Source organism: Sinohyriopsis cumingii, chromosome 17 (genome assembly GCF_028554795.1).
Source record: "Sinohyriopsis cumingii isolate HCF-2022 chromosome 17, ASM2855479v2, whole genome shotgun sequence".
Lineage (NCBI taxonomy): Eukaryota > Metazoa > Mollusca > Bivalvia > Unionida > Unionidae > Sinohyriopsis > Sinohyriopsis cumingii.
Window position 1 is genome coordinate 99,380,432 of NC_142977.1, and position 27,575 is coordinate 99,408,006.

General features: G+C 35.7%; 1 protein-coding gene across 1 annotated transcript in view; it reads right to left on the bottom strand.

Moving 5' to 3' along the window:
* Positions 1 to 24,722, bottom strand: part of LOC149779529 (cubilin-like) — a 60,846-nt gene extending 36,124 nt beyond the window's left edge. The window contains exon 1 of the mRNA XM_089938436.1: positions 24,399 to 24,722. Within this exon, the coding sequence (XP_089794562.1) occupies positions 24,399 to 24,475 (77 nt within the window). The 5' untranslated portion in view covers positions 24,476 to 24,722. The remainder of the gene's footprint in view (positions 1 to 24,398) is intronic.
* Positions 24,723 to 27,575: the final 2,853 nt, after the last annotated feature.

Below are 27,575 nucleotides of genomic sequence, written 5' to 3' on the forward strand. Positions count from 1 at the left end.
GTTCATAAAAAAGAAACACGATGCAATAGCTGGGCGCAAGTTCAAAGGCTTTGACTGGCGGCGGGTGGGAAAATGTACTGATATTTACAGTGATTGAATTCAGAGGCAGAAAGACCCAGAGATGTACATGTGGTCATTTATAAAAATGCATCAAATAAACAACTTTAGCTTTCGTTGTTGTGTTCATTTCCGAATGTAGCGGAATAAGCAGTGCACGTGACCTCAGAATCAAGACACGTTGAGACTTACACAAAATGCCATTCGTAAGTGGGTGACAAGTCGCCTAAAAATGTAAACTTCGACTTCTTCTGTTAGGAAAACGAAAACGACTTCACCCTGTGATTATTTAAGAGGTACATTGACTGACCATACCATATTTTTTTAAATGCCCCTCGCCTTAGCCCGGTTGTTGTCACGAAATGTATTCATCAAGGCATCAGTAGATAGGCCTAGTTTATATATCAATTACGTTGACAAATGCTTGCCTATTCACAAGCATCATGTTTTGATAGCTGATTGACCATTAACCCTTTTCTGAGTAAGGTAGCAACTATCAATTTCTTGCATGATATCCTTTGATGATAAAACATACAAACGTGTGTTTTAAGATCAGAATCGGTGATCTGTCTATATATATTAACTGCCTCTTATACACTATTTCGTCATAAAATTAGTTTGAAACTATAAGTGAACAAGTAGGCCTAACGGGAAATAATGTCGGACTTCGCTAAGTCTGGGATGTACCAGTTTATTAGATTGTCTGTTTTCTTAAATAATCGGGCAAATATATTCATAAAAAATAAACACATCATTGAAACCAAAGCCTAGGTATTATTTTATTAAAGATTTAACTTTAAAATGCAAATTACGTATGGAACAGTGATTGTTGTGGAATTCGCGAGATGCGCTTTAAGGTCTAACCTGTTTTCTGACTTGACACGTATTTGCAAAAATACGGGAAACAAACAGCAAATTAGATACTATTTATTTGCCTAAAATTACTACAAATACGTATACAAACAAATAAACCAAAAATGTGTGATCCTGTCAATGGAATATTTGTAATGAAGCTATATTATAGCGAGTGATTACATTACGAAAACCTCTCCATCTAAAAATAGATCCGCTCACGTTTGTGTTGATTCTGTTGGAAAGAAGGGACTGCAACTTTTGATCATGATCAACTTTGGGACTCCTATTTTTACCAAAACGGGAGTCCTGGACTCCTAGTTTTAAAATCCTAGCGAGATCACTGCAGTTTTGACAAAAATTCAGAAAAAATAAAATATTACAGAAAAAATAAAATATTTCAGAAAAAATATTGTCCGGTTCTGAATAATTTATTTAAAAAAATAAAAATAAATATATAACAGAATACTTTTGAAAGAATTTTGTTTTATTTTAGTGAAAAATTGTTAATGTAATGATTTTTTCAGTCTATGTTAGTCAATTTCTATCATAAAAATCTGTCCGATTTCTCATTTTTGAAGGGTGAAAACCCCAGCATACTTTTCTCTAATTTATTTTAGGATGTTTGGTTGAAATATAATAGAAAATGATGTTTTTTGATTAATTTTAGAGATTTTTCAACAAACTTGAGACAAAAAAATCACAAAAAAACCAAAATCAATTAGAGAAACGCAAGGGGTTTTACCCTCAAGAATTTGGAAATTTGGCGATTTTTCTTCATAAAAAACGACTACAATAGGTAAAAAGTAAACGATGAATTTTGACTAATTTACATGTAAAAACAACACATTTTCAGAATATTTGATATAAAAATCAATGATAATAAAAAAAAAATTGTAATTTTAAACAAAAACAATATTTTACAATTAAGCAAGAGGTAATTATATAATGTTCCAACATGTGGGGGTTTTCATACACGACAGAGAAGCACTTGAAAACGCCATCAAAACAATAACGACACAGTCTCCAGTAAACACAGAGCAGTTTCGTGTTGAAGTAGTTATTGATGAATAGGGTAACGAAGACTTTTTATTGACGCAGGAACAATTAGATCAACTGCGGAGAGAACATATTTCTATGATCACGTGCGATAGAGATCAGATTCTGAATTATGCACATTCCTGCATTAAACTTGATCAACTTTGTCTCGTTCTGAATTTTAAAAATAAAATATATTTTCTAGTTAGTATATTTTAAAAAGTAACAAAAACAATATTCTGCTTGTATATTCTTTTCACTAATCACTCTCACTAGTGACGTTGCTACTAGAATCATTTTCATAAACGAGAGTGTTTTGACTTTCAATATCTGATATAATTTTTTGTCATTTGTCTCACGCATGTATTTATAATCGTTTTTGTTTCATATTCATCAGATAATATTGATCTAATATTATCAATCGCGATAGAAGAGGTACACATTTTTCTAATTCTATATTTTTCGTTGTTGGTTAAGATTGTAATATGATTTCGTGTATATTTTTTTTCATTAATCGATGTTCAGATGATAGTCTGTATCCACCCTGAAATATACGATTTTGTAATGATTCAAAATCAGAAATGATCTTTTCAGGATCAAGTTGAATATTTATTCCATCTTTTTAATATTTTTATTGCAGAAATAAAAAATTAAAAAGATGGAATAAATATAAATAATAGCATTAATATTTTCAAGATTCATTTTATTATATATATTTATATTTAACAAAAAATAAACCGTAGCATGGTGAGCGGTGTTCGTTCATGGGGTCCCTTTATTTGGCCTTTGTGCCTTCGATAGCGACATTTTTTGAGTCCTTTCTTATGGCCTTGGAAACCTCACGAGGCTTTCTTTTTGGCCGACATTCTTCCTGAATGTCCTTACCCTTCTCTGAGATTTAGAGCTTACATCATGCTACGGTTTATTTTTGGGGGCATCGCAAATTCTTTCATAAACATACCTCCAGCGAATTTTCTAAGCGAAACGAAATGTTAGAATATTCAAAAGGCCTTTCAATTTCATGTAATCTCCCCCATATCGAAACCCGGTTGAGTGCAGAACGGGATTCACCACGTTGTTCGACGTGATGAGGAGTGCACATGAAATGCTTTCGGCTGGAGCCCCCAAACTTATACAGAAAAACCTCTATAATCGTTACCGCGACAGTAATGCCGGTCACGAGATTCGAACCCTGACCCCAAAGATGAGAGTCAGACACGCTACCTCTGCGCCATGTTCCAATCTTACAAATATCATTTTCAGAAATTATTATAAAGTTACATATGCTTTGCTACATACTGTTCAATGCGGATTTATTTCTGCGTAGGACAAAATTAATAACTATCTACGCAGAATTATATGCCACATAATTATTTCCCTTTCTTCATGTCATTGACCTTAAGAAAGGGAAATAACCGTTGAATTACTATTTGTCAAGAGTAGGGGAGTTATCTCCCTTGGGATTATGAATTTTTTAAAAAGCGTTTCATCGAAATAAATCAGCTTGAAATGATAAATTGACAATTATATAATTACTGAACAATGACACAAAAAATTATGCAAATAGTTTAGTAAATATAAGCGGTAATTAATACCTCTGGCGGAGATAGCTTAGTTTGACAGTTATAACGAACAATAATGGAAAGTGATTTGTTTTGTTTATATTTTTTTAGAGAGAGCAGATCTGTTTATTTTTTCTGCGACATATTTTACCGCAAGCGAGTTAATATCAAAATATCTCCCAGCTGAATTTATCGATTGAAATATTATCTCTTCGTCAGTCTCTACATTTGTAGATACAACTGATCTTGCAATTTTCGAATGTTTGCCAGTCCCACCACATGCAGAATTCTGGATTTTTGTAATAGCTTGTAAAGTAGATCAATTATTATCGATTATTATACCGTTGATATGACCGATCACAAGGCCGTTTTCGATTACTCCGTAATAACACTCAAATATAAATCGGTGACAGAGATATGTTTGATTTTCCCCAGTACTAAATATGAGAAAATCAGTATTAATCACATGACCGACTGTTTTTTTTCCCGTCGACAGTGTCTGATTACACCATCACGATTTGCTTAATAATCCTTGATTATCGGGTCTTTAGCAAAGTCTTCGCTTGTTCCATATTATATATACTATTATTTGTTTAAATAATAATTTGTCTCAATCATTACTTTGAGAATCTAGTTAGATAATTTTCTACGCTTTTTATAACCTTCTCACTGTCATTAATTTTTTTATCATAGTATCTTTTTAGTTTTCTATATTTTTTACCACCACATTGTACACACAACTGCGTGTTTTCTCTAACTCCAACACTGCATTTCAAACACGGTTTTGGTCCTAAACTTCCATTACGAACGCTTTGCAGATGATGTCCGCAGAATTCGATTATGCAGGCTTTATTACAAGGAGTCAAGAAACCTATCATTAGCCACTTGCATTTATACTTTGCTTGAGTCTATCTATCTATCTATCTATCTATTTATCTATCTATCTATCTATCTATCTATCTATCTATCTATCTATCTATCTATCTATATATATATATATATATATATATATATATATATATATATATATATATATATATATATATATATATATATATATATATATATATATATATATATATATATATAATATTTCATTTTAAATGTTTGTCTTAATTATAATATGAACGAATTTGAGAGATTATCTAAGATCAAGCCTTCTAAAGAAAAATTTAATCTTGACAGAATATTTGCTGACTGACCGATGAAATCTCTGGTTGATCGGAAGAATAAAAGTTTGATTAATACACTTCACGACGCCAAGAAGGAATTTAGGTAAGATGGCGCATCTCACGTATGATCAACATTCAAAATCACCGATGGTGTCGATGCTACGATGAACGACAATCGAAAATATCTTTTTAAAGTAAAATTTATTGTACTAGCAGAAACGGACAATTGAATTATCATGACAAATATGATCCTGTTCTTCATAACGAAACAATTGCCACATTGAGTAAAAATTCCAAACTAGGAATGTTGACTGGTATTGACAAACCGTATTATGAAAGAGCGTATCCTGTAACCGTGGTTATTTATGGAATTTATTCGATGAATGAAAAACTCAGCGTTGATAATATAAAGCCGATACAATTTTCAAGACTGAATTGTGTAGCCGAACGAGTAACAGAACATTTTACCATTTCGACTCGTGGAAACGGTCTAACGGATAAAAGACGTAAAATAATAAACGAGTGGGGATAAATAGTTAAAGACACCGGATCGTCTATCATAGATGTTGCTGAGATAGGAAAGAAACTAAAATTCCCAATAATAGTAAAAACAAAAATAGGAGACATTTTGATTTTGTACGAATCGAAATATAAATCAAAATGAACTTCGATCGAAATTATTGATCATAATGCGCATGCGTGGACTAATGCAGTAACAATATTTCCACGAAATCGGACTGTTGAATTTTACCAAGGAGGTATGTTTGATTTTATTAACGAAGTAAGTGAAAAAGATCCTGTTTCAGTATGGTTATTTCAGAGTTTTGAAAACGACAATGAATTTCTTAGACCAGATGGAAATATCTGTATTCAAGGAAAAGGTAAATTTGATCAGTTTGTTCGGCCTAATGGTGAGATTTTTCGAACAGATTCCCTTCACACAAAAAAGAAAACTCTTGCACAACGATATATCGTTGAATATACTGATGATGGTGTGCAATTATTAAGTAATTGTTTTACTGTTCCTTCAGTCGCGGCTCATTTTGCTAGAGAACAAATTTCGTGGAAACCAACTCGGTTTGGTTTTATTACTGATATAATATCGAGTTGTGTCAAATACGGACACGGTGGATTTGGAATAGTAAATACGATCACAGAGATGTTATCTCGGTTAATATGGTTGCATGTTATCCAGAAAGTTTTCTTGGAATGGGACAATGTTCTAAGTATTTTCGTAGATTCGGCCATCCGACACATGAAATCACCAGCTTATCGGATCTTTACCAGATTTTGATTTGACTGGATTCGCTTGTGTCGAGTCATTTGAGTTTGTTAAAGATCTTCATCCAATTTTTTTATGTCTTGTTTGGTAGATATTTCTCAGAAAAAATATGGGCACCAACAGTATTATTATGGCATATGCTCGATATAAAAATATTGATATTTCTGACAGTAAGTGAAGCAATTATATCATATCAAAGACAGACCGAAGTTTGGTTACCACAACAAAAAATATATTCTGACGATATAAATACTGATACAACCGCAAAAGATCTTGGTAGAAAAATAATAGGTAAATTTACATAGGGAGGAGCATTTGATCATAAACGACATTGTACAAGATTGATTATAGACAGTAATGAGCTAGATTTTATAATCGCTGATGCAACGAAGAAAAATACATTTATAAGTCGAGAAATAGCTTTCTTGCCAAATGGAACTAAATGAGGTACAGAATAATCATTGTGCGAGTTATAATACAGTAATGTTGTGGCGATACTCGAGTAATGATCCAAGACAATATACCGTAGACAGAATTAATAGTAAGTTTGGTTATATATGCAAAAATGTGATGCTGACCTGTCTTGAATGTAACCGACGTCGAGGTGCTAGTTAAGTGAACGCGGTGGTAATTGTGTGTCTTCAGGAATTACTTTTAATTGCTCGCGTACAATCACACGCTGAGGAGCAGTTGAATCTAGTCTGTATATTGCAGGTCTACCTGTGGATCTTATAACACTAGATATTTTATGTGTCGTTACACTCCAAATAGGATCAGTCGCTCTGTTTTTACCGCCTTCAAGTTCACAGGGTTCATATAAATATCTTACAGTAACATTACCTAATACTGGTTGTTTTGAAAAATCATTTCGTTTTATTGGCATGTGCTTTTTTGTAATTGCATTGATTGATTGATTGATTTTATTTTTAACGGCGCATTAGCACTGTAAGGCTATTTAGGGAAAAACAAAATGTTATGTATATAATCTTTCAAAAATTATAAAAAGTCTCATTTCGACCAGCGATATAAAAAAACAAACAGTTGAAATTAAAACGTAAGATGGTAACGGTGCAAAATAAAGCTTCCCGATCAACGGGGTATGTAAATGTTGTATGTTAATGAAAAATAATGAAAAGGTATTAAAAAGGGAAGGTATATATATTGCATAAAACTGCACAAGGTGATAGCATAAAAGTTAGAGCTTAGATTAAATATTCACTGCTTTCAGGAACTCTATAATACGAGTGATGTTTATAGTATCAAAAAGTTCCTTCATGTCATGCACATTGTAATACTGATCGCGCGTAGGTTGCAGGTCAAAACACTCTATCATAAAGTGCTTGACAGTGAATGGTTCATTGCAAGAAACGCACTCTGGTGGGTCTTCACTTTTTAGTATGTGGGAGTGGGTGATATAAGTATGACCAATTCGGATTCTTGCAATGACTACCTCCTCCCTACGCATGGTTCTGTAGGAAGGAGTCCATTCTCCAAGAGCTGGCTTGATTGCATGAAGTTTGTTATTCAATGCATCGTTCCATGATGCCTGCCACGTCTGACGTAAGGACTTTCTGAAACTAGGTTTAAAATCAGTATACGGTATTTTAAAATCAGATGGTTCTTGAGTAAGGGCCATTTCAGCAGCGCGATCAGCTTTTTCGTTACCTTTAATACCAATATGGCTAGGTAACCAACTGTATATTATATCGTGGGAGACACTCATCTCGGTATTTTGGACAAGTATGTTTTTCAATAATGGATTCTCCAGTTTTCTATTGTGTAGTGACTGAAGTACTGATAGTGAGTCAGAGAAGATGATACTGTTTAAAATACGTTTGCTTTCTATATGTTGCAGAGCAAGGTCTATTGCTCTGATTTCGGCTGAAAAAAATGATGTTCCATTTGGTAAGCAAACTTGCGTTGTGTGATTTCCACAAACGAAGGCTGCAGCAGCCTTTTTCTCATCCTTTGATCCGTCGGTATAAATTCTTGTGTAGTTTTTAAATTCGGTGCGGAGTTCTTGATAACAACTGTGGAAGACGGAAGGGTTTGTCTCAGATTTTTTTCCATCGTATAGCGTAAAAAGTACTTTTGGTTGTTTAAGTAGCCAGGGTGGTGTTTCGGAGATGGACGTTTTCTGAATTTTAGAAAGATCAATTTTTGTACTGTCAAGGCTGGATGATATTCCAATGCCAAAGGAAGGTATGGCGTTTGGTTTATTTTCGTATAAGATTTTGTATTTGGGTTGAAAAAGAGCCGGAAAAGCAGGATTCAGAGGGTTTGATTTTAATTTTAGAGCATACTGTGCGGAAAGCATTTCTCTACGATGCGATAACGGTGGTTCGTTCGCTTCAGCTAGCAGGCTTTCACACGGGGATGTTTTAAATGCTCCCAGAGCCAGTCTTATTCCCTGATGACGAATTGGATCAAGCATTTTAAGATATGATTTTCTGGCTGAACCATACACAACGCAACCATAGTCCAGTTTGGAGCGAATAAACGTTCTATATAAATTCAGGATGACTTTTCTATCAGCACCCCAGTCAGTGTGCGCTACTACTTTAAGTAGGTCAAGTGCTTTTATGCATTTAGCTTTCAAGTTCTTTAAGTGTGGAATAAAATTCAGTTTTCTGTCAAAGATTATACCTAAAAAGTTTGTTTCCTCAACAACTGGAATGGGTGTTCCGTCCAGCGTGAGGTTGGGTTCATCGTGATGTCTTCGTAACTGACAGAAATGCATGCATACCGTTTTTGATTTCGAGAATTTGAAGCCGTTTGAACTGGCCCAAATTTTGAATCTTATGTATATTTTGCTGTAGTTGTCTTTCAATTGTATGCATGTGCTTCGATCGATAGCATATGAGAAAATCATCAACATATAGCGAGCAATCCACACCAGGAGTCAAACACTTGGTGATGCTATTAATTTTGATATTGAAAAGTGTCACAGATAAAATACTGCCCTGGGGCACACCCATCTCTTGCTCGTGGAGATCTGAGAGGGTAGAGCCTACTCGTACTTTGAATTCTCTATCTGAGAGAAAGTTGGATATGAAAGAGGGCAGACGTCCTTTTAGACCTAGATCGTGCAGGTCATTTAGTATCCCATACTTCCATGTCGTGTCATAGGCCTTTTCTAAATCAAAGAAAACCGCTATTAAATGTTCTTTCTTGATAAATGCATCGCGAATAAATGTTTCTAGTCTAACCAAATGATCATTGGTGCTATGGCCATATCGAAAGCCACTTTGGAAAGGAGATATTAAATTGTTAGTTTCCAAGTACCATACAAGCCGAGAATTGATCATTCGTTCCACTGTTTTGCACACACAGAAGTCCAGTAGGTCGGTAGGTGTGGGATCTTTGCTATTTTTACCTGGTTAGGGAACTGGCATTACAGTTGCATCTTTCCAAATGTTTGGTACATAACCAGTAATCCATAAATCATTGCAGAGTTTCAAAAGAGATGTTAATGATGATTTTGGAAGGTGTTTCAAAAACTGGTAATGTATTTGGTCAGGCCCAGCGGATCTATCATGGGCCTTATGTAAAGCCTCTTTAAGCTCTGATAGTGAGAACAGTTGGTTATAACTTTCCGAGTTGTTGGATGTGAATTTTAACGTGACTTTTCCTTTTGAGTTTTAAGTCTTCGGAAGGTTTCTGAATAATTAGATGATGAGGAATTTTTGGAGAAACTGTCAGCAAGAGCATTTGCAATGTCACGTTTTGAACTAAAATTGTTATTGTTCAGTTTCAGATGTCGGAGAGGATTTTGTTTTCTCTTTCGGTTTATTTTGCGTATAGTGTTCCAAACTTTCTTAATAGAGGAACGAGAGTTTAAAGAAGAAACATATTTCTTCCATGATGCTCTTTTACTTTCTTTAATTATGCGGCGAGCTTTGGCCCGGACAATACGATATATATTTAAGTTTCCGGGCGTCGGATGATTATTAAATTTTTTCAATGCTTCTCGGCGTTGTCTAATGGCTTCCTTACATTCCTTAGTGAACCAAGATTTTAGGGTTCTTTTACAGTTCGGCGAGGACTTGGGAATGGATTCTTCTACAATCTCTATCAAAATAGAAGTAAAATGCTGAATAGGGTCATTAATGTTGAAAACTGTATCTTCATTGAGCCTAGTTTGACAGAGTGTTTCAAACGTAGCCCAGTCGGCTTTCTTAATGTTCCATTCTGGAGTTGCGTCATTAATTGTAAATTTAGTATTTTCAAGGGAGATTGGAAAGTGATCACTGCTGTGAAGGTCATCAGCGACCTTCCATTCATAGTCCAAAAGTAGCGATGGAGTACAAATTGTCAAATCGATGCACGTGTATGTACCCGTTCCTGGGTGTAAATATGTCGGTGTTTTGGTGTTATATAGACACAGATCGTGTCTAGAAATAAAGTCTTCAACTTTGTGACCTCTGTCACTTATATGAGTTGAACCCCATAAAATGTTATGGGCATTAAAATCCCCGAGTAAAACAAATGGCGCGGGAAGCTGTTGAAAAAGGCTGCCTAATTCGTTTGGTACTAGGTTAGTGTTTGGTGGTAAGTAAATAGAGCAAAATGTAATCACTCGATGTAGAGAGACGCTTTAAGCAATGGCTTGCAAATTTGTGGTTAAAGGGATGACGCTACGAGGGGCTCTGTTGTTTACAATAGCAGAAACTCCTCCTGAGGCCCTGTCAACATTTTGGGAGTAGGTGTTAAACAAGGAGTAGTTTTTAAATGTGATGTGGTCCGTATCTTTCAAGAATGTTTCTTGAAGGCATAGTACTGCTGGATCATGTTCGTTTAAAAGTTGGAGGATGTCATTGTAGTTTGCTTTAAGTCCTCGACAGTTCCATTGTATGATGGTGTTCTTCATTATCCTTTTAAATTGAAGATTGTGGACCTAGGTTAGTCTTTTCGCGAAGGCAATTTGTGTGGTCATTTCTCTGGAGGAAGTACGGGGGTGAATTTATTGTTTGTAGGTCTGGAGCTACCTTGAGCGCATGAAGCAGTTTCTTCTGCATCCATGCTCTCAATGTCTCAAACCTGTTATAGAGTTTGATGGGGTCATCTGACCCCTTTTGTTGTCTGTTTCCGTGAGATTTTTTACTTTTTGGTGATTTAGGTTGTTGGGTATTAATAAATGTAGTCTGCGTAGATGCCGTGTTTTTCTGTGCTTGGTAATGTTGGATGTTTGAGCTTGGTGTTGAATCGGGTGTTTCTGTTTGTGTTTGAGCGCCCTTTGTTGTTTTCGGATTGTTCTTCACTACAGTGGAGAAGGATGGGCCAGGATGGGCTATTTTGGCCTGAACGAGTTTTCTGGCTTATGGATAGGGTATGTTAGATGCATATTTTACCCTCTGTATCTCCTTCTCCTGTTTCCAGGTATCACAGTCCTTGGAACTGGCGTGGTGCTCCTTTCCACAGTTGACACAATGCGGAGTTGCTCTACAATCAGATACCTGATGAGAATTGTCCCCGCATCGGCCACATATTTGGCTTTTTGAGCAGCGGTCTTCGTGATGGCCGTATTTCTGACACTTATAGCATCCAAGGGGGTTTGGGATGTAAATCTCGACCTTTACTTGCAAAAAGCCAACTTTTACCACTTTGGGTACAGTTGGCCTGTTGAAGGTGAGTACAATGGTGCTGGTGTCCTGCAGATTGTTATTACGTTTAATACGTATTCTTCGGACTGCAGTGACACCTTCATTTTTCATTCCTTCAATGATACCTGCGTCGGTGACTCCAGCCAAGTCACGACAGCGAATGACGCCTTTGGACGTATTGAGTGTGGTGTGAGCGAATGAGGTCACTGGGATATCAAAGAAAGTTTTCATTTTCTTGATATTGTCTGTTTGACGTCGTCGTTCACACTCAACAAGAAGACAACCCGATTTCATCTTTTTAACACTTTTAGGTGTGCCAATCGATCCTGTGATAGTCTTTTCGATGACAAATGGAGATAGTGCGGTAAGCGGTTTTGTGGCATCTTTAGACTGTATGACCATGAAGCGTGGAAATGACTCCACACTACATGGTTCGTCGTCAGACTCTAATAGGGGTTTGAATCTTTTATTTTGTTTTTTTGGAATTTTCCATGTTGGTTTAATTAAAATTTAGCACCCATGCTCCCCGCCCACCATGGAGCACAACAAGGGAACACTTTGCAAGTGCCAGGGATACACAGATGACATACTCAGTTGACAAAATTACCTTTGATTGACCCTAAAAGTCGCCTGTTTCTAAGGTCGGTAAAATTACCTCCCGATTGACCCGTTAAGCCACCGCCTTCTAGGAAGTCTTCTAAGACTTTGGGAAGGGAAAGATACAGGAATAGCCTATAGTGGCAACGGTGGTATCAAGAGAGATACAAGGAGAAAAATAAAGAAGGTCAGAGAGTAAATAAAGACTTCCTAGGGCTCGGCGTGACCAGGCAATTTGTCGGAACCGGGCCCATCCCGACCACCCGTCTAAGAGAAGTAGAGGCCAAAGTAGTGTATTGCATGAAAAGCCCCTGCTCAACTTCCAGGATCCTTTCCTCCCCCGACACGGGACGCAACCCACGGCAAACAAGTTGCCTCTACTTAGTCGCCTTTTACGACACGTAGCGAGGCACGTCGGGCCAATTCTACAACCCCGGACCAGCAGGGGGATTGTAATTGCATAAGTAGGTTTCATGGAAGTTGTTCGAGTAATTTCATTATTTAATGCAGCTATCACACTTGGTAATCTTGTAACCCATTTGCGAGATCTCGTATCCTGAATTATTTCCTTCGCATACTGATATCCAAATAACCGCTCAGCGAGTGTTCGATTAAATCGTTCAACAATTGCCTGATCACGATGAATTTCAGTATGCCCTCGTCTAATTTCAACATCATGTTTTTTCATCAGAGATGATACTGCACCAAAACATTCCTTGCCATGATCAACTTGTAGTAGTTGTGGCCATCGTAAGGGACCTAGTTGATAAATTCGCTCAAACGCAGATACAACTTCAGCAGCTGTTTTTGCTGATAATTGCTCTGCTTGTTTATATCTACTTGCAACATCAATGACAGTTAATGCGTATTTGTAGGTTAAATGACGTCTTCCAATTTTGATAGTATCATGTGGTGAAAACAAAATATCAGCCTGAATAACTTCATTTGGAATGCTGACATCAAAGCGTGCATGCTGAATTCGTTTAGGTGGTGGTGGAAAAATTTGCCATATTGTCTGTCGCGCTAACCAATTTGCGGCGGCGGAACGTTCGACACCTGCTGTATCAACAAGTGTACTAATTACTGCTCTACCTCTCCAAAATCCCCATGGACTATAACAAATTGATTTCATTATCTTAATAAATAGTTGATCAATTACCTGCTCCTGATGTTAGTTTACTTTTCATTGCAGATCTTACCAACCAATTAGCTAATGATTCTTTGATATTTTTATTTTTTTATGGAATTTAACGAATGAATCAACTTCACATCTGCAATATGTCTATCTTGTAGATTTTTGATTTTATAAGCTATATCATGAACATGACATGCTTGATCAATATTGTTTATTGGATATTCACCAGGTTTTGGTTGATCTTGGTTATCAAGTCGGGTACCAGGACCACAATAATTATATCCTGGTAGATGTTTCGCTCCTGGGTATTTTGCCCATGGTGTTCCTGGAAATCTTGACAATGTCACCACCGTCTCTACGTTGAATTCCAGGTAAAAACGACAATTTCTTTCTGTTACATATTGCACATCTTCCACCAAATGCTATTTTTTATTTTTGTTGTAACCGTGACTAAATCAGTGGTTGGAGTTTAACTCTACAACGCAAACAATATTCATGTATATTAATAATATGGATGTAGTTGATTTTTCAGCGACACGAAAACAAGAACCAGTAAAACATATTTCATCATTGCCAAATTCTATCAGAATGATTATAATAGGCCCATCTGGAAGTGGAAAGACACAATTACTGCTTAATTTGATAATGAGATGGTTAAAGTGGGACAAGTTGTATTTAGTTGCACCATCAGTTGATGATCACAGATGTTATGATGTGCTTAAAGATTTTAATGAAAATGCAAAATTGTTAAACGAAGATGGCGATGATAATATTAATTTTATAAACGATATTGATAAAGCACCGAGCATTGATGAACTAGATGAATTTACTAATAATCTTGTAGTATATGATGATGTAATGATGGACAAGCAATCAAATCCAGCTAGAATATTTTCTCGAGGCAGACACTGAAATATTGACATAATTTATGTAATGCAGAGGTATACACAAATATCAAAAGTAATCAGAGATAACTGCAATATGTTAGTTGTATTTAAGGGAGTTGATACACATACTTTAAGAAATATTCATCAAACTTGGTGTAGCGGAGATATGGATATAATTAAATTTAAAAATTTCTTTTCAAACGCACAAGCTACTCCACACGGATTTATAATAATAAATTTGCACGACCCTAGAACAAGATATCGTGTGGGTCTTGATAACATTTTTGGTTAAAATTACAGCAGCAGAGGGGGCACGACCTCATTGAGACGTCAGGCGGGTAAACACAAATTTTGACAAAAATAAAGTAACCCAATTAGAAAAACTCTCGATATGTTAGAGGTTTTGGCTTAACGCCAGTGACCTTATTTTTCGTATGAGGTTTTCAGTTTTCAAAGTTACGTTTTTAAGCAAAAGGTCTGTTCGCCCCCTCTGCTGCTGAAAAAAAAAATGTATATGAAATCATGTTAACATGGATCAGTTGATTCACGAGCGGAATAGTAATCAATTGTTCTTGTTGTAGAGAAATAGAGAGAAACAAAAAGAGATGAACGTGTATGTAGTTTTACTTGACAATTATTATGTTCATTTGTATTATTCCAAAGCAGGAATATGTCACATGGCTCTGGTATAGCAAATTAAAGTTCATTGACATGCTTTACCTAATGAAAACACTTTTTTGTACAGTCAAATATGTATCACTGTAATCTCACACCTAACTTAGAAGCTAACACGTAAATGGAGAGGAGTATGACATGAAAACAAACACACTTTTTTACTTACTATCACCAACAGCTACAAACAAAAACTGACGGGGAATATGAAATATGATACGATAACATACACACTTTGAATCAACTCAACGCTTACGTCTACAAATAGACCGAGGCAGGAGGGAGGGTTTGGGGATAGGGGTATTTGTTTCATAAAAACACAAACACGCAATGACAGACATGGACAAACATATGGGATAACAATTATGTTGAGTAATCTATTTTCAAAATAATTGTTTGTTATTAACGCACTGGACAGCTATACTACCTAGTCGGGGCGATACATCATCGACCGCTCTTGAGCCATATATTCTCATGAGCATTAGTTTAAGGAGAATGAGAATTTAAAACAAAGCTCGTCTCAATCATGATGACGATATAAAACAACAAAATTTAACTCATTTGTTTAGCTCTTAGAACTGGAACTATTAGAGATCACGCTTTCACACTACATTGATAAACGACGACTGCAAATATTTGGTATTAAATTCCTGACCCGAAGTTTTTAACTGTTGTAAACACATCTCAATATAAAGGTAACAATCTGACAACGTAGAAGTATTAGAACTTGGATTATAATGAAGTTAAACTCTTAAGTATGTCAGTATCGTCTAAACTATGCTTCCTCTATTAACCTGCACAATTTCTGTTACGTTGATTATTCCTGAATTCTTGCTTAACAAGTTTCAAAAAATACGGAAACTGGTCTTCTTTACTGTTTATAAGTCAGTATCTTGTTAGAAAAACAAGACATCATGATTTCGGTGTAAAGGTCTACTAGAATGTGTACACACTATATATCATAATGTTCATCTTTTGCTAAATAACTCAGAAATGTGCATTGAATATGCATATTTTAACTGACAGAGAAGAAAATGAAGATACTGTGTTCATTTATCGATGTTTTACGGTAACCGCTCTGGAAATATTTTTATACTTCCGGTAGTAATAGGATTTCTGGAAGTGACGTACTGTCGGGAAGTCCCTCACGTTTAGCGTATGTGGTGATGGCTGAATTTAGTGATGATTCAAGCGAATTTATGGCAAAGTTGTCATGCTCATTTTCGTCATGTGAGGAAGGCGAACTCCTAGAACGTAATGAATCTTAAGAAAATTCTGCTCGCTGAGGTTAGACAGCACCAATTTAAGCCATAACGAGACGAGAACCCTAAAGAGGCCATTGGGCATAATGAGGCTGAATAGCGCTTGGGCTATTAATTCGGGTAATTACTATTATCATTATAGCAATTATTATTATTATTATTATTATTATTATTATTATTCTATGGTTAATGTTATTTAAAATTCATAATGAAAGAGAAGGCCACGAATTTGGGCAATACTTGGATGCCTTCAGAGCAGAGTGTCATGTGGGGGTGTTTCATCAGTAGCTAGTGGTGTTAAAAGTTAAACACTTAAGACTCAGACTGTGAGAGGTGTAGAAATAAATACTTTATTAACTTTATCACAAGTTTTTTCTTTTAAACCGTGATGAAATGCAGTCCCCGAATGTACTTTTAGTGTGATTTTTTTATAACCCTCCACAAATAATAAAAGTGACGAATTATGTTAAAAAGAAAAAGTAATCATAGACCTGGTGTATCCAGATATTCAGCAAGCATATATTTTTTTTCTGAGGGTCTTGGTGTGGCAAAGGAAGTATACATATTTATGGGGAAACAAGTCTTGAGAACAATAATAATAATAACACATTGCTGATTATTGTTATGTTATTGTGGTATAAAAGGAAGAACAAAAGTCTAACCATCCAATATACATACATATTATACTTTAACATGCTAGAACTTCTCATAAATTTTACCCACACGTTTGCTTCCAACACAATATTGAATGGCAGAGTGTATTTACCATGTATATTGGTGTACCTGTGGAAATTGCAGCAGTAACTAAATATTCGATACTATAGATGCTGTAAAAAAAGATTATAATTTTGAATAAAACTGAGGAGGTCAAGGTGGATAGTATCAATGATCATCCAAGATTTCATACAGTTTGCTTGGATGAATATTTCCTGGGAGCAGCATACTGTGCCAACATTTAGCAATATTGAAATTGCCAGGAAATACTGTTCGAGTACATGAACACTTGTAGGCAAAATATTCTTACAGTAGTTATACCGCCACTATCAGGATCAATTTTGGGACAAGTGATTGCTTTATACACATGTGAGAATTATGCTCAAAATTCTTTTTCATAACATCCTTCCTTTATTAACAAAATGTATCAGTACTATCACTTTACTTGAGTGTGGAATTTGTACCCAAACTTTTCAATTTGATAATAGATCATGCTAAAATCATTCGTCCATTACCTTGGAAATTCTCATGAATTTTTTTTAATGCTCTGTAATTTCATTTCTTGAACAGATTCTATACTGTGACATTAAAAACATATTGCTGTCTGTTCATGTTCACATTTGATTCATTTAGTATCCTAACACTGGTTGTAGTAAAAATTAATTTTATGCTAAAAGGGTGTTGAAAACATGAAATACATGTAAGTAGCATAAAACCAGAATACATGAAATAATATAACTTTATTCAAGTTTAAAATTTCAAAAAGTGTGCTGTATAGTCTATTTTCAGTCATAATATATACATGGCTGCATACAGGTGGCAATAACTATGAACTGACTACGGCTTCCTGGTCACTTCCTCCAGCACTGCCATCAATTCTCCAACATAGCCTGAAAAAAAAATCGTTACCCCAGTAATTCAAGAAACTGAAAAATATCATCCACTGCCTATATTCATGCTGACAATTTACCAAAGATAATTAATGAAATTGGAAACAAGACTTACACAGCATTCATTTTAACATAACTATAAATCATAGATTAATGAATGAACGAATGAATAATAATAATAATAATAATAATAATGTTTGTTGCGATATATGATTTTGAATATGTGCTACAAAAAGAAATATGTGTTAGCATTGTTTTGATTGAAATATTTCAAGTTCGAGTTGCTTTTCTTTAGTTAGTTTCTCCCTCCTGTGTGTGCATGTACAAGGCTGGGGAGGAGGGGGCTGACTGTATTCATAGTGATATGTTCTATCGAAATTTAATATAACTTTAAACATGCAACTATTATATTACTATATGTGCTTGTATACGAGTTTTATCAAATGGTATCATTCAGTGTAGTAAAAGTTGCAATATCAACATATCCTTGGCTACATATCACACGTCATAATTGTGTGTGGCTCTCATATTCTCTCTGATCCATTTCTGTTTTGAACATGCCTGTCTGTAATAATAGTGTCCACCTCCACACTGTGGTCCTGCATTTTGTATGGCTCTAGAAAGTCCCTCTTTATCCATATCATAACTATTCTTCACTTCATTGATCTGAAGAAAAAAGAGAGAGAAAAATGTGTTGAGAAAAATTAACAATACTTCTATTTCTTGAAATGTGACATCATCTATCTGTACATAGCTTAAATGTGTTTACCAACATTTTAAAAATGGACTTATGCATAATTAACATTGGAAAAGTAAGCTCATTTTCTTACATGAGTGTCGTGTATGAATGCTGACAATTACATGAAAGTTTGCAATGCCTTTCCTCCTTCTCTTTACTTGCTGGACATTTAATTCACAACCTGTGTAGTAGGTGAAATTTTAGACGTGTATACTGATCACCATGGTTTTCACACAGATGAGGATTTCTCATGAATATGTGTATCAATTACAGTGTATCATTGCTAAATAATAACAAGTCCACAAGTGCTTGTTCTACCGAGTCAAACGCTTACATAATCATGCTGGGTCTAGTTAATACAATGCTATATGTTTCATTTGCATGTTTGTTTTTTCTTAAGTATCCTATCAGTCTGACATTGAACAGCAATACTGCGTGACGGTGTATCTAGTCCCTGTAATAAGAGTATGAAAAATGTGTTTCATGCCTTGGCAGTAGATATGGTAGTCACACATGAAGTCTTTTTCATGTTTGAATAATAGTTGACAATTGCACCAAATCTTTGTGCTTACTTTTACAACTAAGGGTTGATCATGAAGTTTGACATGTTACCAATACACTGTAGTTTTTTCTGCAATAATAAAGTACATAATTTATTTATTGACTCATATGCTGATTTGATTTGTGAAGCCTTAGGACTCCATATCAAATATGAAGCTATACAAACCATGTAAACAGGGAATGAATGGAAAGTTCACTGTTACATCAAAATACACCACGGGATATGTCACACCATTTACTGTCTTTGGTTCTCTTTAGCGCATTATCTTCTGGGCGCTGGTTCTCAAAAATCTCATTCAGTACCTAAGAAAAGATTTAAATCTTCCTTTTAACTATGGTTCTGTACATATTGTGAATAATAATACCATACTCTCCTCACTGAACGGACATTAGTATTCACACTCACAATCAGTGGGTTGTGGGTTTGACTCTGACCTAGACCGCCATCCATTGACACAGTTGTGTATATTCTGGCAAACAATGTAATTTACTCTCAGTGCCTCCACACGAAGGGGTAATTAGCCTTTACAATTAAACACAATACATCAAGCAATCACAACATGTTGGCTTTAGTAGAAAACTTGTTTTGTCATTATTATTTTTCTTGAACGGGCATGAAAAAAAACATGGGCATGCACATTTTTTTTTTTTTTTTTTGGGGGGGGGGGTAATAATAATGGGGGAGTGGGCAAAACTAAAATTCAAGGGTCACACACACACACGCCCGTCATTGTAAGGTCTCACTGGACAGTTTACCTGGTGAATTTTCATCCGACAATGACCTATTTTAGAAAAATGACAAGAGTTTTACACTGAAGATACAAATGAAAACAAACTACATGTAATGATTTTTGTAGAAAGCATACATGTGAGATTTTGACTGCGGCAATCTGGTAAATTCCTGATGCAACTGGTGGCTTTTGTACTGAACCAACACTGCCAACAGCCCCTAAATTTCACACTCATTTATGACAGCAAAGAGCTATTTTAAATATTTTCTTGTGACAAGGCAGAACAAAGACTCGGTGTGTGCCTTATGCATGAATAGAGTTCACTAGTACTATAACAAATTAGCATACTTTTCATCACCCCTCAACCATCTAGAGTTTTAGATATTTACCTCTGTAGCAGACACACATGAATACGTAAGCTAAGTCGGCTGCACATTTGCAGTCCAAGTTAAGAATTTGATCTCCAATGCTCGTCTAACTGTGATGGGCAGTCACCAACAAGCCAACCCATTTCCAAGCCGAACTCAAAGTAAATGTAAACCACATTACAGATTTAGCTTCTGTGTGATAATTAGGTTCATGCCTTCTACCTTAAACATTAGGGGGCTGTCAAAATACGAAACTATCCAGTGAGACCTAAAGCAGGATTAATTTTGGAGGGTAGAGGTGGGGTTATTTTGGTTTGCAAACACCTTCCCAATAAAATCGCCCTCTCCCGTTGATCGTTCTTATGTTAGGTATATTTGTGACGAGGGGGTAGGGGCTCACAACCAATAATATAGCAAGATAAAGATGTATAAATATTTTACCCTCGCTAGATCTCGCGTCTGTACAAGCTTCTCTCTATCTACGTGCTGTTAGCCCTGCCGTAACCCTTGTCTTTTGTTGATCTGGTGTTCACGGACTCAGTTATCTAGCGAGAAAAGCGCCTGGTACTGCATTTGTAATGAGTCGTCTGATGGTCCTAATACCAAGTGACTCTAATTTTATAGATGGTATCGAAATCGTCGTCTCTCAAATGGTCACTGCAAACTATCTCGCCTGTCACTAGTCGGATAACGCTTGCTACCATCTACCGAATACAACTAACAAAGAAAGTATAAATGCACAGTTCCCGACAACATGCCACTTCCACTCTGTCTTACGGAAATTATCGAGCGCGAAATCGGTTAGGAGCGTTTTTCCTTGTGCGATAAAAAAAATCGATGTTTTGTGGTCATTATTTTCATCAATGATGAGGAATTTGACATAATACTTTTAAAAATCACATGTAGAAGATTAAATTTATCATATAAACGAAAGCTGTGTGAGCACACTAGGAGACCTTTATGGACTCTTAAATTCAATCACAGGAATCTGACGTTTTATCAATAAAGTACGGCGAAACCTCTGACATCATGAAATCACCTTATCGGTAATAAAAATGAACACATTGTTTTCATGTTGTCAGAGATTTCACCGTTCTTTATTGATAAAACGTCAGATTCCTGTTGTTAATCAATAAAACAAAATCACACAAGCGCTAGTATTCAAATTCATGTAATTTTATCAAACCACGGGTTGACATACTTGCCTGGCGACAAAGCAATGTGTCACTTCAGTAATTATTAAGTTTGCACTTGAGAACCGGAAAAGGTAATATACATGACTTAAGAGATAAATACCTAAAGGATTCATATCTAATAAGTAGTATCGGTTGCCGGGAGAAGTAGGTATTATCATGACTAAACAGATCTAAACCCCCATTCTAATGTGTCGAGTGCAGTACTATTGCCGATATAAAACTCACACCCATTTCATAGTTTCATCGCTGCTAAACAGTTCATAATTGTGTGGACGTAGCTATAGAAATTGTATAGTGAAAGGAATTTGTCTGCATTTTTGACAGAATGATTGCACTTTTAATCGTAAAACCCTTGCATGTTGATTTGTTAAATAGCGCAGCTCATCTTTGTTTCATTTTAAATGAGAGAGAGGGTAGGGTGGGGGTAGGAATAGGGTATACAGGATTTTGTATTTTTGATTATTGGAGCATGAAATTCACATATGATGATGTACTGTAAGAAATACCATATTTATTTAGAACTGTTTAAAAGATGAAATACCGATATTTATTAAACGTACACATTTTACCCAAACAGAAATGCAAGGATTTTATTTATTCACCTGCAAGTATATATATATATATATATATATATATATATATATATATATATATATATATATATATATATATATATATATATGTATATTGTTTGTGTGTGTGTACCTTATTAGATAGAGATGCCTCATGCCAGATAAAGGATTGGCATTTTAATAAAGATGTTGTTATGTGTTGTTGATGTTGTATTATTGTTCTTTTTGCTTTCAACGGCACTTTTAACACTATTGGTTATATATCATGCGCAGGAAGTGGGAGCTAAATGATGCCTGTCCCAAGGATACACCAAGGCCGCAGACAGGGGCTGTCCTGGGGTGGTTTCGCAAGTTAACTATATTCAACAGTGTGCTAAAAGTGCCGTTTAAATATACCCCACCCACCCCTATCCAAATCTTTACTAGTATCATCTAGTATTTTTTATATTGTCAAAGACATTAAAATAAACAAGTTTTAATACCATGTATTCTACGATTAGAACCTAATTATACCATTGGCTGTCGGACGTTTTTCAACAAACATACTGGTTTACACTGACTAACTTAAATTAGATGTATTCTTCGGTTTAACAATCCCGGTTTTATCTGTCTCCTTCAATATTTTGCCCTATATTTATTTCTTCATAGTTCTGGAGAAAATTAAGTAACGGAGACATAATATTTATGCGGCATACACAGTGCGTCTTTTAAAAAGTTTTTTTTTCTTGAGCACTACACATAAGTGAGGTACAGTATATATATATATATATATATATATATATATATATATATATATATATATTGTTGCAAGTTAATAATGATAAAACTGGAAAACCAATCGTGAATAAAAGGTTTTTAAATATATTTAACCTTTACCTTACTCAGTGAATAACAACTACTTGTATTTTAGGATATGCGTTTGTGAGGAAATGCAATACAGAAGAGCTAACCATGTTCATTTAATATCCCCACATGATGGGTTGTCTCGCAGCATAACTAAATAAATACGTTAAATCGTCTTTGCTATACTTCATATGTAAGCATAAATAACCTATTTGCGTTCCTGTTAGATTTGGTATTCAATATGTAATAAATGAAGAAAGCTATAGTTTTGGAAAGATAAGAATGTGAAGAATAAATGCATAAAATTGCTTAAAATCTTCTTCTTCTTGTTTCTTCTAAATATTATGAGCATAATACAGTGAGGAACAGAATATCATGATGTTGCAACTGCAGTTCAATTTTTGTTGCAATTATTTGCGAATTTTTAAAACCTTCCATTCTCAATTCCTTACGTTTACAATATGAATCTTTAATCTAAAAAATTCAAAGTCAGATTCAAATAAAAACTTGAAAACTGTCACCGCATTCTTTAAAAAAATCAATTAAAAATAATATGTACAAACTAGATTGCTTATTTCTCTATATGTTTTTCGGTTTCGCTATCTTTCGTTATGCCTGTCTGCCATTCTCTGTTGCTTCGCCACAATAGTATTCTTTTCTTTATAACTACCTAGGGATTTATTTCTCTACGAGTAAATAAATTCCAGTCACCTGCATGAAACGTTGTGGGGACTGAAAGGGCAGCTACATACAAATTATCTCGCGTAGCACATTGCAAATGGTAAAATGAAACTCGTGGCATAATGATTTAAAGATCGATTATCTTTTGATTCTTTCACTAAATCGTACATGTTAAATATTTCCAGGACTGGGAAACATGAGCATTATTAGACTTAATCATTCTCCCGTAAAATGTATGCACACAGAAATATATTACATTATATGATCTAATTAAATAAACAAATTGTCAGAATAACAAAATATGTGTAATTAAATGATTATATGAAACAGCTGTGAGTGTCGCATGGCAAATATATTTTTGTACAGAAATTCACATATTTGCTAAGGACGACGTAAGTACGTTGAATAAGTGTTGATCGAATGGAAAATGAAAGATCTATGGTCATTCGGTAAACTTCTGGTATGTGTGATGGTATAGGACTTTTAAATCGATGGTCATTTTTGGTAATCATTGATAGGTGTTATAAAATATGACTATAAGATTTATCTTCAGTAGGTTGCATAGCAGAGCACTGTTAGATCGATGGTATTTTTGGTAACCTATGGTATTGTGTTAATTTATGACTATTAAATCGATAGTCGTTCGAAAATCATTGGTCGGTTTTATAGAATGGGACTATCAGATTGATGGTCATATAGTAATCTTCAGTAGCTTTTATAGCATAGGACTACAAGATCGATGGTTATTCGGTAATTGTTTGGTCATTGTGATAGTATAGGACTATTGAATCGATGGTCATTTGGTAATCTTTCGTAGAATAGAACTATTAGATCTATAGTAATTCAGTAATCTTTGGTAGATTGTGCAGTATAGGGCTATTAATTCGATTGCCGTGATCTTAATTTTGTATGCATGAATATAAACGTATTCCAGAAACATCCTTATGCAAAGAAAAGTCACATAGAGTAATATTATGTACTTACCCATTCCAAGCCTCTATCTCCAGTGTTTGCAGTACAATATGGCAGAAAAAGATGGAAAGCAACCATCTGAACCACATTTCAAGATAATTTGAACATAAAAATCAGCTTTTGAGTTCGTTTTGACCAAATTCCGTTTGTAGCCTTAATATTCTATGGAGAAAAGAGCTGTAGTCAACTCTAGGATTGACAGTGTAGCGCCAATCTGTGTTTCAAGTATGGAGTTGTTATCTACTTATCTGCAGCTATCGTTTACAGACAATGTCACAATGAGGAAGTATATATATTTGATATTGTCCAGGGTACGATAAACGTGATTCTCACCCAAGCGACAGAGATATCTAGCTGTTTTGCTAACCTTACTTTTCTTATTTCAGTCTAGTCATTTCAGACCAGACGTCTCAGTCAATGTGTCCACGCGCTCAGAACTACTTTTAAAATAGTCATCCTTGTCGTCTTCTGCTGTGCCTGACGTAGTTGTTCTAAAATCAAACAAGAACAACAGCAAATATATAACAAAAACATAGTAACTTAAGGTCAATCCATCTTTGAGAACACAAGACATTTCGAGAGAGACAAACACACACACGTACACGATATCAAGCTATTTGGTATTATGCTAATTCGTTCCACACAACATAGTCAGCAAAGGCCTTCGATAGATGCATTATGAATAATCTTAGCACGACTCGGTTGCCCTAGGAAGTTCATTAAGATGATCCGACTTTTCCATGATGGCTTGACGGTACTCATTCTCTACAACGGTTATGTCTCCAAGCCATTTAACGTTTTTAATGGCGTGAAGCAGGGTTGAGTTCTCGCCCCAGTATTATTCAGCCTATTATTTACATGAGTTCTGACCATACTACACGTGATCTCCAGAAACGTAGTGTACATAAAGTACAGACTGGAAGGCTCTCTCTTCGACCTTCACCGACTGTATGCCCGGTCCAAAACAATGGAGAAACTTATTCTTGAAGCACTTTTCGCGGATGACTGTGCTTTCATGGCACACACGGAAGCAGATCTCTAGATCATCGTTGTTCACTTCGCGGAATCCTCGAGACTCTTCGGACTCATTATCAGTCTTAACAAGACAGAGGTACTTCACCAACCTGTCCCAGGCACCATAGCTCGTCCTCCGATTGTGTATATCGAAGACACCCAACTGAAAGCTGTCGATCACTTCAAGAACGTTGGAAGCAGCATATCTTCCGATGGATCTCTCGACAAAGAGATAACGGCACGCATCTGCAGCGCAAGTCAATCATTATGATGTCTGCGCTCTCGCGTGTTTAATAACAGGAATATCAAACCGTCCACCAAGATAAAGGTATATAAAGCACTTGTTCTAACAAGCCTCCTATATGGATGTGAGACCTGGACAACATACAAGAAGCATATCAAGCAACTTGAGCGCTTCCACACGGGATCCCTGCTCTGGATTATGGGCGTCAGATGGCAAGACAGAGTGACGAACCAAGAAGTGCTGGATAGAGGAGGACTAACCAGTATTGAAGCGATGGTCATGAGAGCCCAACTCCGGTGGACGGTCGTGTCATCCGTATGGAGGAGTCTCGAATGCCACATCAGATTTTGTATGGAGCTCTATATGGTGGACACAGTAAAATTGGTCGACCGAAGAAAAGATTCAAAGACTTCATCAAGGACAGCCTCAGATGTTGCTCGATACCAATGACAAACCTCGAGTACTGCGCCAAGGATAGACCTGGCTGGAGTGCAGCTGTTAGTAATGGGTGCAAAACCTTCGAGGATGCCCACAGAATGAAAGTCGCCGACGCCAAGAAACGCAGGAAGGCCTCTATGTCAAGAACCAGCCAATGCCTCCAGTGTACACACTGCTCCAGGACATGCGAATCTCGTATCGGTCTCATCAGCCACATGAGGACCCTTCGGCGAAGAGCAGCGCAGGATTGACTTCACCGAGCCCGATGGTCAACCAACGAGTTCGTTCCTCACATCATGGTCAGTTTTATCCTATATGCAGGCCTAACTCAATACATTTTAAGATCAGCGTCATTAAATGTAGCTAAAGCTTCCTAACTAGTTTTAAATACTTCGTGTGAAACAAATTATATACTGTTAAGTATATTTAAAGACCCTGACCTGAAAAATGACTGTGCAACAGATATGATAAAATTCTCAATGCTGCGTGGAATGATCTATGACAGAAAACGCTCATCCAGGCACATATAATATAGACCTATACACTTCATAGTCTTGGTGAGAGACAAAATGTATAACCCACGACTGGAATTTCCTTGTCTTGGTCCAAAGACACAACATAGATTATATTAACCAAGGGATACTCAGGCTATACACATTACTGGCCACAAAAATCCCAACTCTCTCAACTACAGAAATTTAGTAACAACCAGAAATGTGTTATGTCAAACATTCTTTCTTCTAATTTTGTTAAGCATCTCCATTGTGCCCCAGTTGAATCAAAAGTATACCTACAATCCTTAATGGCAAATAATGCACTTACCAGCCAGAAGAATCATTTATCACACATTAATACATAAGCAAATTTCACTGTAACACTTGCCATACTTCCAAGACAGAAAAATAAATTTTCAAAGTATCTGTGAACTTGAACGTTTAGCACATGGTTATCCGCGTGGGTCCGTAATTGGAGGGTCTTTCGAACACGGGAGTAATTTTACAATCAATACTAATTACAACACAGGTATGTCACAAACAGTTTCACCTCCATCAAAGAAAAGGAGTGTTGTGTACGATAATGACATAGATCTTGAATTACCCTTGAATAATCCAATGCAAAACATGTTACTCTTCGTTACAGCTTGTACTAAGTATAACTACAGTAGAGATGTGTAGCCAGAATCGTTTCATTATTTACATTATAACTTTTCAAAAATGGAACTGATGAAAATGAAACATTTTCCTGTAATAAATATTAATCATGTATTGTTAATTTCATATAACATCCATATATTAAATGTGATAATGCTTAATCACTATGCAACGTTTCATGTTGTTATTTTTTCTTTGCTCGCTTGTGTAAGCTGTGTGCTTCGGATGCAACGGTTACGCCACATACCTCATTAACATATTTGTATTAATGATCCGCATGTAAACATTTGGACGTGAATTATATTGCACTAGTGAAGAGTTCTTTTTACTTTAAAGGAAAAT